Source organism: Oncorhynchus clarkii, chromosome 9 (genome assembly GCF_045791955.1).
Source record: "Oncorhynchus clarkii lewisi isolate Uvic-CL-2024 chromosome 9, UVic_Ocla_1.0, whole genome shotgun sequence".
NCBI classification, from domain to species: Eukaryota; Metazoa; Chordata; class Actinopteri; order Salmoniformes; family Salmonidae; genus Oncorhynchus; species Oncorhynchus clarkii.
In genome coordinates this window covers 48,957,035-48,974,523 of record NC_092155.1, presented here as the reverse complement: position 1 = coordinate 48,974,523, position 17,489 = coordinate 48,957,035, and the positions used below count along the sequence as shown (strand labels likewise).

Here is a 17,489-nt window from a genome sequence, read left to right as displayed (position 1 = left end):
TAGGCCCTACTAGTTAATGTGGTTTCACTCCTCCCTGACACAGTGTTACCCACCGTGTGTGCATAAGGGGATTGAGGGCAGCGGGCAAAATCCGACGTAAGGGGCTCTGACCAAGCCAAGAGGATTGCCACACGGCCCTCTGGGATTATCCCTTGCACTCCGCTGGTCAGGACTGGCTTTCGGTGCTGTTGCCAGGGGCAACCAATGCCACCGGCTCCACCAATTGCTAACGTGCAGTCGGTGCCTGGTGACTCACCCTTGCTACTGCCAGATATGGCTAAATTAACACCTGTCTGACCATTAGACCAAGTAGAGTGTCTGACTACAGTAGGCTGTATGTGACCTACAGTACAGAAATTAGTACTATAATAGATCTGAAATGGGTCTCATATCCTTTTTTGCTTTGCTTCTGTAGCATTCCATGTTATTGCTGCCGTGTTGGCGGACCCATGCCAAATCGTTTAGGGGGTTAAGTGTGGGTGTGTGGCCGGTGGAGTATCCACTGGGGTTAGCACAGAGCCATGGGGAATGCAGCATCAGGTGGCAGACCGCAGGTGACCGCTTAGAGATAATCGGATCCGTCAGGTAAATCCAGTCTGTACTGACGGCTGTACTCACATAAATAGCTGCGATCTGTAAAGTGTGTGTTTGAGACTTAACCTGAGGTGTGGCGTTAGTGCGCTGAGGTGTCCCTGTAATCTAGCTCAATGTTTGCACATGTCTTCTCACAGATCAACTCCCCTCCTTTATCCCAACAAGCCTCTTGAATGTTAATATGAGTGTCACATTTGTGTGTGTGGTCCCTTCGGTTTTTCTTTTCTGATTTGTATACTTTTGTGTTGTTTCAGGATGGGCTGATAGAGCAGGTGTATGACCTGATCCTGGAGTACTTCCACTCTCAGGCCTGCTCCATCGGCTTCCCAGAGCTGGCCCTGCCCACCATCATCCAGGTAATACCAGCTCCTTCTCCTCTTCTCTCCACCCCTAGTCAGCTAATATAACCACTTCACCAGTTGATGCAATGGCATAATGTCCATACCCTAAGCCAGGGATAGGCAACTGGCCCTGGAAGCAAAAACACGTTTTGATTTTCTTCTCCTGATCAGCGACTGATTCAGATTTTCGGACATCAGTATGTGGACATTTTATTCTACACATTTGGTAAATGGTCAGCTATTCAACATACTAACTCAAACATTTTTAGGTGTTGTTGACTATCAAGTAAAAAAAAATAATAATAATCTTAGCTGCTAGCCTTTCTCTACAGCAAACACAAGGCGGCAAGAAACTTGACTTGGTCTTATAGTGAGTAGACCAGATGGAAAAAGAGGGCGAGACAGAGGGGGTTGAAGAGTAAAGTGTGTCTGTGCTGACCTTTAATGGTTCCACCGGCTTGCCGTTGTTTTTACGGCCCTGTGACCAACCACTGAGCCCACTTCCTGTCAGAGACAGCCAGCAGTGGGTGGGTGGGAGGCGAGCTCCTCTACAAGCTATGCCGAAAGACCAAGGAAACAATAGTCTGCCCTCAACAAAGCAAACAACGCATGACTTTTCCTCTTCTACTCCAGTTTTTACTGTTGCCACACACACAAACACACGTGCTGGGCATAAAGTAGTGACGGTGCAGAGGGGAAAGACAAGCACCAGACTAGGTGATTATATACCGCTTTTCACTCTCCCCCCCCCCCCCCCCCCCCCCCCCCCCCCCCCCCCCCTCCTTTCTACCTCCTCTGCTGCTCCACAGCTGAAAGCGTTCCTGAAGGAATGCAAAGTGGCCAATTACTGCAAGCAGATCCGCCAGCTGCTGGAGAAGGTACAGGAGAACAGCGGCCACATCACAGCCCGGAGACAGAGGGCCGCCTTTGGAGTGGCCGACGCAGCCGCCGTGGTGAGTTTGGCTGTGTGTGTGTGTGTGTGCCTGCCCGTGAGCAACTGAGCCTGTCTGTGCCTGGTCTTCTGGGCTGCTGTTCCAGAGCCCTCATTTCACCTCACCTGCTCGCGGGCGCGTGCACACACACACTTCTTTCCCATCAGTGCCTCTGCTTCCTCAAATATATAGACATTCACCCAGTACATACATAAGGTTTCATGATTAAATTGAGATTTTCAGCAGCCAGCAAACTGAACTTCTTCAATTATGTGATGGTTCATCAACAGTTGATTATTGAGTTGCGTTGGTTGTTGGATTCCAACTTATTGTTTTTACACACACACACCGGTCTGCTGGGGAGCTGCCTGGAGCTCCTACACCCCCTTCCAAAAAAACACATGCATACGCCAATCCTGGGCGAGCTCCCGTAGGAAGTGCCTGTGAAGGTCTCCACCAGCCTAGAGCGTTTAACCATCATGTGCCCCCTGACCCTTAACCCCCTGACCTCTCCTCTGGCTGTGTCTTTTACACACACAGACAGTGGGGAGATAAGAGGCTACACACACTTAGCGGCTGCTGCAGTGAAACCTGAGTAGGAAGCCGAGGTAGAGGGAGGGATGCGGGAGGAGACATCCCTAGGTGAACACTGTGACGCTAGTTAAAGGACAGCGCTGTGGTCATTAGACCCTCCTTTATAGGTTTGAACCAGCCTCACAGACTTAATGAGGGGAAATTATTGGGGGTGTGTGTGGGGCGGAAATGCCTATTCCTGTGTGAGTTTTCCTCTCACCGTATGCACTCCACCTTGCCCCACCAAGCACACACCCTTCCCAGGCTGCGTTGCGCCTCCGATCCTGGCTGAGTGCCTTGCACACGTGCTAAAGATTTGAGTGAAATGAAAGAGGGGATGTCGCTGTGTGTAATTTAGCCTGGGAGAAGTGTGTGTGTATGTGTACGCACACTGCCAGAGACTGAGAGACGGACAGCGTGGCACCGGAGGCAGCGCCTGTCGCCACGGCTCCCAGCCCAGAGGAGCCTTTCGCCATGGCATCCGTCCCCATGCTTGCCGGGGTAGAGGCCAGCCCCTGTTCCGGCTGCAGTGGGCCCCAGACACCCAAACACAGATCACATTTCAATGGTCCTCAACTGAAGCCTGAAGATAGTTTTTTCTTGGTAGGCCTATGCTTTTTTTTGCTTTTTGCTTTTTTTGTACAGTTTTGAGCGAAAGGTTTTTGCCATCATCTAGAGTAGGTAGACTAGGTGTGAGGGAACAGCTGTGCCAAATACTCAAAACTAATCCCATAGCATTGTTTTGTCTGGGTTTGAAGTGTTTACAAAAGCACTGGGTCTTTCTGTTCACGTCCTGTCCTCTCCTCTTTGTGCTGGGGCCCAGCCTAATAACCGCCACTGCAAATTGTCGTAAATAGGTTTAGCTAACCGACGAAGGAAGCTGCGGTCTATACGCTCTATTGGATTTGGAGATCAGATAATCCTATTTGGCCTGATCAATACCATCCGCAAAGACCTTTAGGGGAAGGGCTGGCGTAGATTCTCCAGTCTCCTCTTTCAGCTTCTCTTCTCGCTCTCTGTCGCTCTGACCACCATTTGCCTCATGCAGCACGACATATCCTTCGTATAGAGTTGATCAGGCTGTTGGGCCGTACATTATCATGCTGAAACATGAGGTGATGGCGGCGGATGAATGGCACGACTATGGGCCTCGGGATCTCATCCCGGTATCTCTATGCGTTCAAATTTCCATACATAAAATGCAATTGTGTTCATTGTCTGTAGATTATGCCTGCCCATACTATAACCCCACTGCCACCATGGGGCACTCTGTTCCTAACGTTGACTTCAGCAAACCGCTCGCCCACACAGAGCCATACACGCTGTCTGACATCTGCCGGGTACAGTTAAAACTGGGATTCATCCATGAAGAGCACACTTCTCCAGCATGCCATTCGGCATTTGCCGAACTGCAATTAGGTCAAGACCCTGGTGAGGATGACGAGCACGCAGGCGAGCTTCCCTGGGGCAATTTCTGACAGTTTGTGCAGGAATTCTTCGATTGTGCAAACCCACAGTTTCATCAGCTGGTCTCAGACGATCTTGCAGGTGAAGAAGCCGGATGTGGAAGTCCTGGGCAGGCTTGGTTACATGTGGTTGCGAGGCCGGTTAAACGTACCGTCAAATTCTCTAAAACGACGTTGGAGGCGGCTTATCGGAAATTAACATTAAATTCTCTGCAATCAGTTCTGATGGACATTCCTGTAGTCGGCTTGCCAACGGCACAATCCTTAAACTTGAGACATCTGTGGCATTGTGTTGTGACACAACTGTGTTTTAGTGGCCTTTTATTGTCGCCAGCACAAGCTGCACCTGTGTAATGATCATGCTGTTTAATCAGCTTGTTGATATGCCACACCTGTCAGGTGGATGGATTATCTTGCCAAAGGAGAAATGCTCACTAACAAATTTGTGCACAACAATTTCCACCTATAATTTAGCCCAAACAACTAACTCTTTCCCTACTGTATTTATTTATTTTGCTCCTTTGCACCCCATTATTTTTTATTTCTACTTTGCACATTCTTCCACTGCAAATCTACCATTCCAGTGTTTTACTTGCTATATTGTATTTACTTTGCCACCTTGGCCTTTTTTTTGCCTTTACCTCCCTTATCTCACCTCATTTGCTCACATCGTATATAGACTTGTTTCTACTGTATTATTGACTGTATGTTTGTTTTACTCCATGTGTAACTCTGTCGTTGTATGTGTCGAACTGCTTTGCATTATCTTGGCCAGGTCGCAATTGTAAATGAGAACTTGTTCTCAACTTGCCTACCTGGTTAAATAAAGGTGAAATAAAAATATACAAAGATTTGGGGAGAAATAAGCTTTCTGTGCATATAGAACATTTCTGGGATCTTGTATTTCACTTCATGAAACATGGGATCAACACTTTACATGTTACGTTTTTATATTTTTGTTCAGTATAAATTGAAGTGAAAGTACACCACAATACCCAGACATTTAGATTAAATCAATGTCGATACGCCTCGGAAAGGAATAAACTGAGATCCGTCTCGTCAGTAGTAGCTCAAAACCCGTCTTCCCTTATTATATTGATACTTGAACTCCCAAGTATCGATTAAAAAAGGGTGAGGAGTGGGGTTTATTCTAGGTAGTGTTAGCTAGCGCTAGTCTGCTGTGCCTGCACCAAAAAGCCTGTATTTTTCATCCTATAGCTTGTTTGACATCTTTTTAAATAGTGAGTCAACATGTTTTAAGCACTAATGTCCCTGACTGATCAAACCGTGTTTTCTCATGCTCTCTCTGCAGCAGACCTATAGTGATCAATATGCATGGAATATCAAATTGCAATATCGGATCGCAATACATATAGAATTGTGCGAATCACAATACATCATATCGGCATCTAAGTATCGTGAGGTCCCTGGCAATTCCCAGCCCCAACAAATACAGAGTGGCTATGTAACGTGTGTGTGTGTGTGTGTGCAGGCGAAGTGGGAGAAGCAGACTGAGGAGGAGGGGACGCCCCTCACCAGGTACTTCAGCCAGTGGAAGAAGCTAAGGGAGAAGGAGATCCAGCTGGAGATCTCTGGGAAGGAGAGGGTAACTATCAGACACACACACACCTACATACCAACTGTTTTAAGATAAAAGTATTTTCAGGACTTTCATCCAAATTCAACAAACGTCCCCATCCTATTTTTTACAAACGATACATGTAACTTGAAGGTTTGAGTAAGATAATGCATTGATATCAGTGGGAAATTGGTGGAAATGTTCAAGGTTGTATGCAAACATTTTTGAAGAATTTGACCCTTTTTATTTGTTTTCAATGGGGGCGGTTCCCAGTTTCCAGTGGTTTTTAGGAAGTAAATATGGCCTAAATGTTTAAAGTGTTTTGTAAGCGACTTTGCTGCATCATCTGGATCTTGAGCAATGGTCTCATTGTCATGTGGTCCCAAATCATTTCTTTTGACTAAGTTTTCCATGTCACTACATTTTGAAGTGGAGCTGCATATTGACATTTCCTCTCTCATTTAAGATGGAAGACTTGGACCTCCCTGAGATCAAACGCAGGAAAATTCAGGAGAAGAAGGCTGTGGACAAGAAGGAGTTCAAGGATCTCTTTGAGTCCGACAGCGACTCCGATGACGACGGAGGACTCAAAGTCAAAGGTAACCCCATTTACATACACAGCTGGGTCCTGTTCATTACATACCAATTGGAAGGATAACATTTCAAAACCAAGAGGGATGACTTGGACCTGTCCAGTAAGAAACACTCATTTTGGTTTCCTGTTGCCAAATTGTCTCACTACATTTCCTGTTAGAGTTGGCCAGTAAAGACTCCCAGTAGTGTCTCTCACCTGATGATGCGCATGCTTGAGGGTCCTATGCATGTCTTGGCCATTAGGAGGCTGCATTGAGTTGCACAGAGTCCATCTACAGCAGGCATCGTCAACTAGATTCAGCCATGGGATTTTTATTTTTATTGAGCGGATGGTCCATGTGCAGGAACATAATTACAAATAATGTTTATACTGCAAATTAACCGCAATAAGCCCTAACATATATACATTTTGACTTAAAACCAAATCATTTCAAACCATCCTTATATTTGTATACAATCATGTGTGGGAATACTTAGGAACAGATTTTTTATATTCAAGTAACTTGGAGCTGATTTCCTGGTGGTTTTTTAGTCTTATGTCCAACAATAAATAATCGCTCAGAAAACTTGGGTACCACATAAAACCACCAGTTAGGGAACCCTGATCTACAGACTGTTGGCCAACAGCACAGAAGCACACTCTCTAACACACACTCACACACTGTAGGACACAATTAAGCGCCTATATGGCAAGGATACAGCTCCTCATCCCTTCCGGGATGAATTTTTGGGCTCGCTCTTTTTGAGATAGTACGTTACTTCTCTACTCTGAGTGTAAGCAGTATTGAAGTCGATGTTCGTGAATCCTGATCCAATCAATGGCTCATTCTGAGGGAATGTACAACTGACCTCAATGTAGCCATGCTGCCCTCCCAGCAAGACATGCTCTATCCAATTAGTTGCAGTTTACTTATCTCTCTCTCCTATATTTCTTTCTCCTATATTTCTCTCTCTCCTCTATCCTTCTATATTTCTCTCTCCCTTTCTCACTCTCAGCTGAGTGCAGCTGTCACTCCTGTCTTCCTTTAAGCCCTGTGTGTCTGGCCCTCTGCTCTGGGTCATCCACAGGACACGGGCAGGGCAGGAGTCCTCTTTTACAGCTTTACAGTTGGACAACCTTAGAGGTCGGAAGGAGAGAGTGAGGGGGCGGTAGGGGATTTTCTTTTCATCTGGTCCTCATTGTAGGGAGAGTTTCCGCAAATGGGCGGGCAGCTGCCGGCAAGCCGCGGGCCCACCTCGCCCCGGCGGCACGTCCCCTTGCGCTCTCTCTCTCTCTCTCTCTCTCTCTCTCTCAGGAAGCACAGGCTTGGATCCCGGTGGGGGTTCCTAATTCAAACCAGCTCACCGGAACAGCCAGAGGTGGCCGCTCCCCAGTACTTCCCCTACTCCCCCCTCCGCTTCCCTCCAGCTCCCAGGGCTTAACTGGCTGCCCCCGCATGTCCTCCGCACACACAAACCAACCAACCCACCCTCCAGCCCTTGACAACCTTCCAACCTTTGGGCAGCTTACCAAACTGTGGTTGGTTGGAGTCAGCTGAGATTCCCCAGTGGTGGAGATGAAGAGGAGGAAAGTGTGAGGGGAGGAGAAGACTGGTTTCTATGAATGTGTCTTGTTGTTATTGTGGGGTGTCAAGTCCTTCAGGTCGTTTGGGGGCAGACAGGCATGTAGATCCTGCTGTCCCTCACAACCCCAGTCTAGGTCGAAAATATACAGGTTAAGATTAGGATTCTAATATCCCAAGAATTCTAAACCATTGTATCAGCAATGCAAGCGAAAATGACTGGAAGTGAATGTTAGCAGTACTGAAAGCTTGCCATCAAAGTGAAAAAAATAACTGCAATCGTAGTGAAGTTCAGCTAACTACTCAACAAACACATAGCGTAACTATTTTCCTGTCATTCTATTCATTTAAACATTTTTCAAATGATCTACATCCGCTTTATTTCTTGATTTCCCAACTGCTGGTCACATTTTCAACCCTTATCCTGTAGAATCAGCAATGGCGCAGGTCCCATGAATTTAGTTTTGTTTATTTTCAAATGCTTTCGCGTGGAATTATTACTTTTCCTAACCTGTATATTTTCGACCTCAACCCCAGACCGGTGGTGGGTGGGTCAATCGGCTGGCTGGCTTTTGGACAATAAAAAAATAAACAGAAAAGCCGATATACTATTTCCGCCGGAGAAGAAAGTAGTTTTTTTTTGCCTATTCATTGATGGAAATACCAATAAATACATTTTGATTGGTCATTCTAGGTAGCTCACTGTGTATCGGTGTGTGTGGTCAATATGCTCTTAGTAGTAAGTGTTGGGAGTGTGGCAATTGAAGTGTCTGCCTCTCTCCTCCTGGCTACCAACATCTTATCAAACCCTACTTTAAAGCTCAGGGACCACTCTGCAGTGGCCTCTGCCACACACACACAAGACAGACTCACCTATTTTACAGAAGGAATTTGTAGCTGTCTGAAGTGAAGCCTGCCTGCTATCTCCATTTTATATATTTAGGCAGCAACTGAGTGTAAGATGTGTGAAATTGGCTGTGGTAAACTGTCATGAGTAATGCATTCTCAGCTCCATCACCATGCAGGTAATAGGCAATTCCAAGGTGGTTAGATGCTACCTACCTGCCTGCATGTGTACACTTCTGGGCCCATATTCATAAAGCATGATCTAGGATCAGGTCTCCTCTGTTCATGTAAACGTATTAATTATGATCCAAAATGAAAACTGATCATGTATCAGGACTCATAATCTGAGATTCTTAATTAAAAGGATACTTCAGGATTTTGGCATTGAAGCCCTTTATCTACTTCCGCAGACTAAATTGAACTTGTGGATACAATTTTTTTATGTAGTTTGAAGGAAGCTGCTAACTAGCGTTAGAGCGCAATTTCTGGAAGTCTATGGTAACTGCCAGCATGCTAGTAGATACGATTAACTTCCAGTCATTGTGTTAACACTAGTTAACATTGGCTCGTGAAACTACCTCCCGTTGCAAAATTATGCTTTTTTGCCTATTCATGGATGGAAATGCCAGTCAATGGAAATGCATTTGACTGGTCATACTTATTGGTTGATTTACATAATTTTGTTTAATTATATTGGCGCATATGTACAGTATATTCATGATGTATCTTATTTATCACACCCGTAGAGCAGGGTTCCCCAACTGGCGGGTAGTTTTGCCCCCAAGGAGCACATTTAAATATATATATATATATATTTTATTGTTTGACATAATAGACTTAGGACACTGGGAAATCAGCTCCAAGTGATTTTAAGAAATCTGTTCCCAATTATTCCCACACATAATAGAGAGAAACAAGATCGTCTACAAATGTAAGCAGCGTTTGAAATGATTGTTTTAGTCAAACATTATACTCTTATCTGTTTGGCCATCTTGAGGTCAATTTTCCATCTACAAATGATTTGTAATTATGTTCTGGCCCCCAAACCATCTGCTCAAGAAAAAATTGGCCTGCGGCTGAATCTAGTTGATGATCTCTGGCGTACAGCATACAGATATTGATCCTTTGAGTCGAACAGACAGCACAAGAGCTGCTGCAGCATCTTGTGGTGCTTTCAAGACAACTGGGAAAGAAGACAGTTCCCGAATTGGATGACCGTTCAAAACTTTTCTCTCCAGTCGCTGCTATTTTTATTTATTTTTTCAGTTGAATGCACTGAAGTCGTAAGTGCCCCTTTTTCTCCCCAATTTCTTGATATCCAATTTGTAGTTAGTCTTGTCCCATCGTTGCAACTCCTGTAGGAACTTGGGAAAGGCTAAGGTCGAGAGCCATACGTCCTCCGAAACACGACCCTGCCAAGCCGCACCTAACGCTTAACCCAGAAGCCAGCCGCACCAATTTGTCGGAGGAATCACCGTCCAACTGGCGACTGTGTCTGCGTGCATGCGCCCGGTCCGCCATAGGCGTCGCTAGAGTGCGATGGGACAAGGACATCCCAACCTGCCAAACCCTCCCCTAACCCGGACGCCGCCTCATGGGTCTCCCGGTCACGGCCGGCTGCGACACAGCCCGGGATCGAACCTGGATCAGCTGAGCCACCCGGAAGGCCCTCAAGTTCCCAGATGTTTTGAACGCGGCATCAAATGGCAGGGGAAGGCAGGCTTCATCAGCGCATCACACCACATTGTAATGAGCTGGAGGCAGTATGCATTTTGAAAACCTACTTAATTGTTTGAAACCTGAATGTTTTAATGCATATTATGAGGCATGTCTTACCTTGCTTCAAAATAGCCTATTAGATCTTCGGTCTTTCTAAACTGATATTTTCATCTGTCACATGAAGCCGCTCGCTTGTGCATTGCCCGTTTGGCAATGGTGTTTTCCCGCTAATTGCGTTATGGAACGAACATTTGTGTGAAGTCTACTACCTTATGTTCATTTCTGCTCTTATAATGTGAATAAATAATAGTTTATTTAAAAAAGAATTGCTAAACGTTCTGATCTGTTGCATCAGATTCATTGCATTTTTTGTTTTTATTTTATATGTACTGGTTGTATGAATTTTCATCTTATCGTCCCACAGCTGTCCCAGAGTCGGTTTGGAATAGACTATTTCTTTCTCGACAAACTGACCAATAGAATAGGTAGCCTAAACTTTTCTAGTAGATTGACAAAGACTAGTGATTTTGCTGTTTTGTTACTCGTCTTGTTGGCTGAGGAAAAGTAAATGTGGACAGTTATTCTAACATGTTCAAAGTGCACATCCGAATTCGTTAAGAAGGACCGCACATCATTGAATCCTCAACTTGCATGTTCTGTTAATATGAATAACCATATTCTAAATGTGATTTCTGTATTTCTGATCACCGTGGGTGGAACCCCTAATCAGGTTATGCACCCAGTGCATATCCGGTAAATTTCTATACTGTCCGGTAAATGAAATGTTGTCGGTCAAATATCCGGCAGCACATTTTCCATACGGAAACCCCGATCTGATTAAAACCAAGTCAAAGCTAATGAGGAGTAGTAACTGTTACTTGATATTGGATTTCTCTTTCTTCTTGCCAGACAAAAAGGGAGGCTCTGACGAGGAGGATGACGATGATGCTGATCTTCTTCAAGAGCTGTCTGACCTGAGCGACGATGAGGGGGTGGGGGAAGACCATGATGGTGCTTCAGGTTTGTGGACTGGCTTCTCTCTCACAGAGCAGGACAAAGATGTGCTTTCCACACTACTGAGCTGAACCAAGCTGGACTGGACTTTTTATTTTATTTTTTATTTCACCTTTATTTAACCAGGTAGGCTAGTTGAGAACAAGTTCTCATTTGCAACTGCGACCTGGCCAAGATAAGGCATAGCAGTGTGAACAGACAACACAGAGTTACACATGGAGTAAACAATTAACAAGTCAATAACACAGTAGAAAAAAGGGGAGTCTATATATACATTGTGTGCAAAAGGCATGAGAAGGTAGGCAAATAATTACAATTATGCAGATTAACACTGGAGTGATAAATGATCAGATGGTTATGTAAAGGTAGAGATATTGGCGTGCAAAAGAGCAGAAAAATAAATAAATAAAAACAGTATGGGGATGAGGTAGGTGAAAATGGGTGGGCTATTTACCAATAGACTATGTACAGCTGCAGCGATCGGTTAGCTGCTCAGATAGCAGATGTTTGAAGTTGGTGAGGGAGATAAAAGTCTCCAACTTCAGTGATTTTTGCAATTCGTTCCAATCACAGGCAGCAGAGAACTGGAACGAAAGGCGGCCAAATGAGGTGTTGGCTTTAGGGATGATCAGTGAGATACACCTGCTGGAGCGCGTGCTACGGATGGGTGTTGCCATCGTAACCAGTGAACTGAGATAAGGCGGAGCTTTACCTAGCATGGACTTGTAGATGAGCTGGAGCCAGTGGGTCTGGCGACGAATATGTAGCGAGGGCCAGCCGATTAGAGCATACAAGTCGCAGTGGTGGGTGGTATAAGGTGCTTTAGTGACAAAACGGATGGCACTGTGATAAACTGCATCCAGTTTGCTGAGTAGAGTGTTGGAAGCAATTTTGTAGATGACATCGCCGAAGTCGAGGATCGGTAGGATAGTCAGTTTTACTAGGGTAAGTTTGGCGGCGTGAGTGAAGGAGGCTTTGTTGCGGAATAGAAAGCCGACTCTTGATTTGATTTTCGATTGGAGATGTTTGATATGGGTCTGGAAGGAGAGTTTAGAGTCTAGCCAGACACCTAGGTACTTATAGATGTCCACATATTCAAGGTCGGAACCATCCAGGGTGGTGATGCTGGTCAGGCGTGCGGGTGCAGGCAGCGAACGGTTGAAAAGCATGCATTTGGTTTTACTAGCGTTTAAGAGCAGTTGGAGGCCACGGAAGGAGTGCTGTATGGCATTGAAGCTCGTTTGGAGGTTAGATAGCACAGTGTCCAAGGACGGGCCGGAAGTATATAGAATGGTGTCGTCTGCGTAGAGGTGGATCAGGGAATCGCCCGCAGCATGAGAAACATCATTGATATATACAGAGAAGAGAGTCGGCCCGAGAATTGAGCCCTGTGGCACCCCCATAGAGACTGCCAGAGGACCGGACAGCATGCCCTCCGATTTGACACACTGAACTCTGTCTGCAAAGTAATTGGTGAACCAGGCAAGGCAGTCATTCGAAAAACCGAGGCTACTGAGTCTGCCAATAAGAATACGGTGATTGACAGAGTCGAAAGCCTTGGCAAGGTCTATGAAGACGGCTGCACAGTACTGTCTTTTATCGATGGCGGTTATGATATCGTTTAGCACCTTGAGCGTGGCTGAGGTACACCCGTGACCAGCTCGGAAACCAGATTGCACAGCGGAGAAGGTACGGTGGGATTCAAGATGGTCAGTGATCTGTTTGTTGACTTGGCTTTCGAAGACCTTAGATAGGCAGGGCAGGATGGATATTGGTCTGTAACAGTTTGGGTCCAGGGTGTCGCCCCCTTTGAAGAGGGGGATGACTGCGGCAGCTTTCCAATCCTTGGGGATCTCAGACGATATGAAAGAGAGGTTGAACAGGCTGGTAATAGGGGTTGCGACAATGGCGGCGGATAGTTTCAGGAATAGAGGGTCCAGATTGTCAAGCCCAGCTGATTTGTACGGGTCCAGGTTTTGCAGCTCTTTCAGAACATCTGCTATCTGGATTTGGGTAAAGGAGAACCTGGAGAGGCTTGGGCGAGTAGCTGCGGGGGGGGGGGAGCTGTTGGACGAGGTTGGAGTAGCCAGGCGGAAGGCATGGCCAGCCGTTGAGAAATGCTTGTTGAAGTTTTCGATAATCATGGATTTATCGGTGGTGACCGTGTTACCTAGCCTCAGTGCAGTGGGCAGCTGGGAGGAGGTGCTCTTGTTCTCCATGGACTTCACAGTGTCCCAGAACTTTTTGGAGTTGGAGCTACAGGATGCAAACTTCTGCCTGAAGAAGTTGGCTTTAGCTTTCCTGACTGACTGTGTGTATTGGTTCCTGACTTCCCTGAACAGTTGCATATCGCGGGGACTGTTCGATGTTAGTGCAGTCCGCCACAGGATGTTTTTGTGCTGGTCGAGGGCAGTCAGGTCTGGAGTGAACCAGGGGCTATATCTGTTCTTAGTTCTGCATTTTTTGAACGGAGCATGCTTATCTAAAATGGTGAGGAAGTTACTTTTAAAGAAAGACCAGGCATCCTCAACTGACGGGATGAGGTCAATGTCCTTCCAGGATACCCGGGCCAGGTCGATTAGAAAGGCCTGCTCACAGAAGTGTTTTAGGGAGCGTTTGACAGTGATGAGGGGTGGTCGTTTGACTGCGGCTCCGTAGCGGATACAGGCAATGAGGCAGTGATCGCTGAGATCCTGGTTGAAGACAGCGGAGGTGTATTTGGAGGGCCAGTTGGTCAGGATGACGTCAATGAGGGTGCCCTTGTTTACAGAGTTAGGGTTGTACCTGGTGGGTTCCTTGATGATTTGAGTGAGATTGAGGGCATCTAGCTTAGATTGTAGGACTGCCGGGGTGTTAAGCATATCCCAGTTTAGGTCACCTAACAGAACAAACTCTGAAGCTAGATGGGGGGCGATCAATTCACAAATGGTGTCCAGGGCACAGCTGGGAGCTGAGGGGGGTCGGTAGCAGGCGGCAACAGTGAGAGACTTATTTCTGGAGAGAGTAATTTTCAAAATTAGTAGTTCGAACTGTTTGGGTATGGACCTGGAAAGTATGACATTACTTTGCAGGCTCTCTCTGCAGTAGACTGCAACTCCTCCTCCTTTGGCAGTTCTATCTTGACGGAAGATGTTATAGTTGGGTATGGAAATCTCAGAATTTTTGGTGGCCTTCCTGAGCCAGGATTCAGACACGGCAAGGACATCAGGGTTAGCAGAGTGTGCTAGAGCAGTGAGTAAGACAAACTTAGGGAGGAGGCTTCTGATGTTGACATGCATGAAACCAAGGCTTTTTCGATCACAGAAGTCAACAAATGAGGGTGCCTGGGGACATGCAGGGCCTGGGTTTACCTCCACATCACCCGCGGAACAGAGAAGGAGTAGTATGAGGGTGCGGCTGAAGGCTATCAAAACTGGTCGCCTAGGGCGTTGGGGACAGAGAATAAGAGGAGCAGGTTTCTGGGCATGGTAGAATATATTCAGGGCATAATGCGCAAACAGGGGTATGGTGGGGTGCGGGTACAGCGGAGGTAAGCCCAGGCACTGGGTGATGATGAGAGAGGTTGTATCTCTGGACATGCTGGTTGTAATGGGTGAGGTCACCGCATGTGTGGGGGGTGGGACAAAGGAGGTAACAGGGGTATAAAGAGTGGAACTGGCCTGGTTACACATCCACTGTAGTTTCTGGAACTGTGACGGAAAGGCTCATGTGAAAATGGAACATGCAAGTCAGCGGAGTACGGTTTGGTTTGGGTCTGCACACTAGTGTGAGTATTAGAGGACACGTACAGGCCTGGTCCAGAATTGATCTCCAGCCTCCTAACACTTGTGTTGACAGATCTGTAAGGAATTTGATGGGGTGTAATCAAAATGGTGATGGCGCCACCTAGCCTTCCAATTGAACTGAGGGGAGCTTCCAACATATTGTTCACTCCATGTAAAGGGAACCTGCCATATTCTCCACTCAACCCCATTTTGGGCAGAACTAATCCCAATCACATTTCAGAACAAGCTATTTACATACATTGCTGCCTGATATTGTCTTGTGGTGTGATTTTGTTTTCTACATGTTTAAAGTTATCGTATAACATCAGTATGAAAAACAAAAATAATTCTAACTTGGTGTTCCAGACAGTGATCACTCCTACTTAAGGGGTAATCAGGGATTGGTACATAGGCCCAGATTTTTAGACTTTGGCATTGTTTGAATCCCAGAGTGCCCCTTTTAAATGAATCCCTCTTTCATGCTCTTCTTTCTCCTGTCTCTATAGATGATGGTGGTGGTGGTGATGATGATGATGATGAAGAAGAAGAAGAGGGGGCTAAAGCCTCGAAGTCACCCAAACAGCTGTCTAGCATGGCTCTGAAAGAGTTGGCAGAGGGAGACGAGGACTTGGTGGAAGACCTGGAGCTCTCCGACCAGGACTGACACACTGTGACTCATATATATATATATATATATATATAGACACACACACACACACACACACAACGATTGGGGGTGGAGAGAAGAGTGTTGGCTCGGAGCCCATCTTTCCGTACATTCAATCATTACTACTTTCCCTGTGGACTCCTTTCTACTATAACTTGTTTTGGTTTGCTCCATCAATGTGTACAGTACAAACATGTTCTTAATGCAATTGCACATTACAAACTGACCATGCAATTGTATAAAATAAAAAATAATTCCTAGACCTATTTGTTTGTTTCTTAGTGAGATACCCTACTGATGCATGTATGCATTGTTCATTTCAGTGTACAGGATTGTGAATGAACAAGTGTGGTGGGTTGTAGCCAATAAGTGTGTGCGTGTGCAAGTACATGAGCACCTGTGTTATCCTGTTTTGAACTAGGGTTTCCTGTGCATTTACTAGGGTTGCCTTTAGTAAAGGTAATTTGTTAGAAGAAAGGGCTTGACTATACTGTAGCTGGGCTGTGCTATCCTATGGTGGGCTGTGCTGGGTATGGGGGAGGGGTTCCAGCCCCAGGGCAGCAGTGTGCCAGGCAGGCACGGCCATGTCTGATGTCTTGCCAGTCTTCTCTGCCCAGGTGGTGAAGCAGGAACACAGACTGTGTCTGTTTCCTTGCCAACTAACACACACACACACACGCTTAATCCTCATTTTCTGCACCATCACTACATTTCCTTCCCTTATCCTTCCACTGCTTCTTCAGATTGCCTCTATATCGTTACTCTTTTCCTCCTTCCACTGCTTCTTCAGACTGCCTCTATATCGTTACTCTTTTCCTCCTTCCACTGCTTCTTCAGACTGCCTCTATATCGTTACTCTTTTCCTCCTTCCACTGCTTCTTCAGACTGCCTCTATATCGTTACTCTTTTCCTCCTTCCACTGCTTCTTCAGGCTGCCTCTATATCGTTACTCTTTTCCTCCTTCCACTGCTTCTTCAGACTGCCTCTATATCGTTACTCTTTTCCTCCTTCCACTGCTTCTTCAGACTGCCTCTATATCGTTACTCTTTTCCTCCTTCCACTGCTTCTTCAGACTGCCTCTATCGTTACTCTTTTCCTCCTTCCACTGCTTCTTCAGACTGCCTCTATATCGTTACTCTTTTCCTCCTTCCACTGCTTCTTCAGACTGCCTCTATCGTTACTCTCCTTCCTCTGCTTCTTCAGACTGCCTCTATCATTACTCCTCTCCTCCTTCCTCTGCTTCTTCACTGCCTCTATCATTACTCCTCTCCTCCTTCCTCTGCTTCTTCAGACTGCCTATGCTTTTTCAGACTGCCTCTATCATTACTCCTCCTTCCTCTGCTTCTTCAGACTGCCTCTGCTTTTTCATCATTACTCCTCTCCTCCTTCCTCTGCTTCTTCACTGCCTCTATTATTACTCCTCCTTCCTCTGCTTCTTCACTGCCTCTATCATTACTCCTCTCCTCCTTCCTCTGCTTCTTCAGACTGCCTCTGCTTCTTCAGACTGCCTCTATCATTACTCCTCTCCTTCCTCTGCTTCTTCAAACTGCCTCTATATCATTACTCCTCTCCTCCTTCCTCTGCTTCTTCAGACTGCCTCTATATCATTACTCCTCTCCTCCTTCCTCTGCTTATTCACTGCCTCTATCATTACTCCTCTCCTCCTTCCTATGCTTCTTTAAACTGCCTCTATATCATTACTCCTCTCCTCCTTCCTCTGCTTCTTCAGACTGCCTCTGCTTCTTCAGACTGCCTCTATCATTACTCCTCCTTCCTCTGCTTCTTCAGACTGCCTCTATATCATTACTCCTCTCCTCCTTCCTCTGCTTCTTCACTCT

General features: G+C 46.0%; 1 protein-coding gene across 1 annotated transcript in view; it reads left to right on the top strand.

Annotated features, from left to right (window-relative positions):
- LOC139416458 (NOC2-like nucleolar associated transcriptional repressor) overlaps positions 1 to 15,913 on the top strand; it is a 39,476-nt gene extending 23,563 nt beyond the window's left edge. Inside the window, exons 14-19 of the mRNA XM_071165074.1 lie at positions 849 to 950; positions 1,745 to 1,888; positions 5,399 to 5,512; positions 5,952 to 6,084; positions 11,116 to 11,226; positions 15,491 to 15,913. Of these exons, the coding sequence (XP_071021175.1) occupies positions 849 to 950; positions 1,745 to 1,888; positions 5,399 to 5,512; positions 5,952 to 6,084; positions 11,116 to 11,226; positions 15,491 to 15,648 (762 nt within the window). The 3' untranslated portion in view covers positions 15,649 to 15,913. The remainder of the gene's footprint in view (positions 1 to 848; positions 951 to 1,744; positions 1,889 to 5,398; positions 5,513 to 5,951; positions 6,085 to 11,115; positions 11,227 to 15,490) is intronic.
- The last annotated feature ends 1,576 nt before the right edge of the window (positions 15,914 to 17,489 follow it).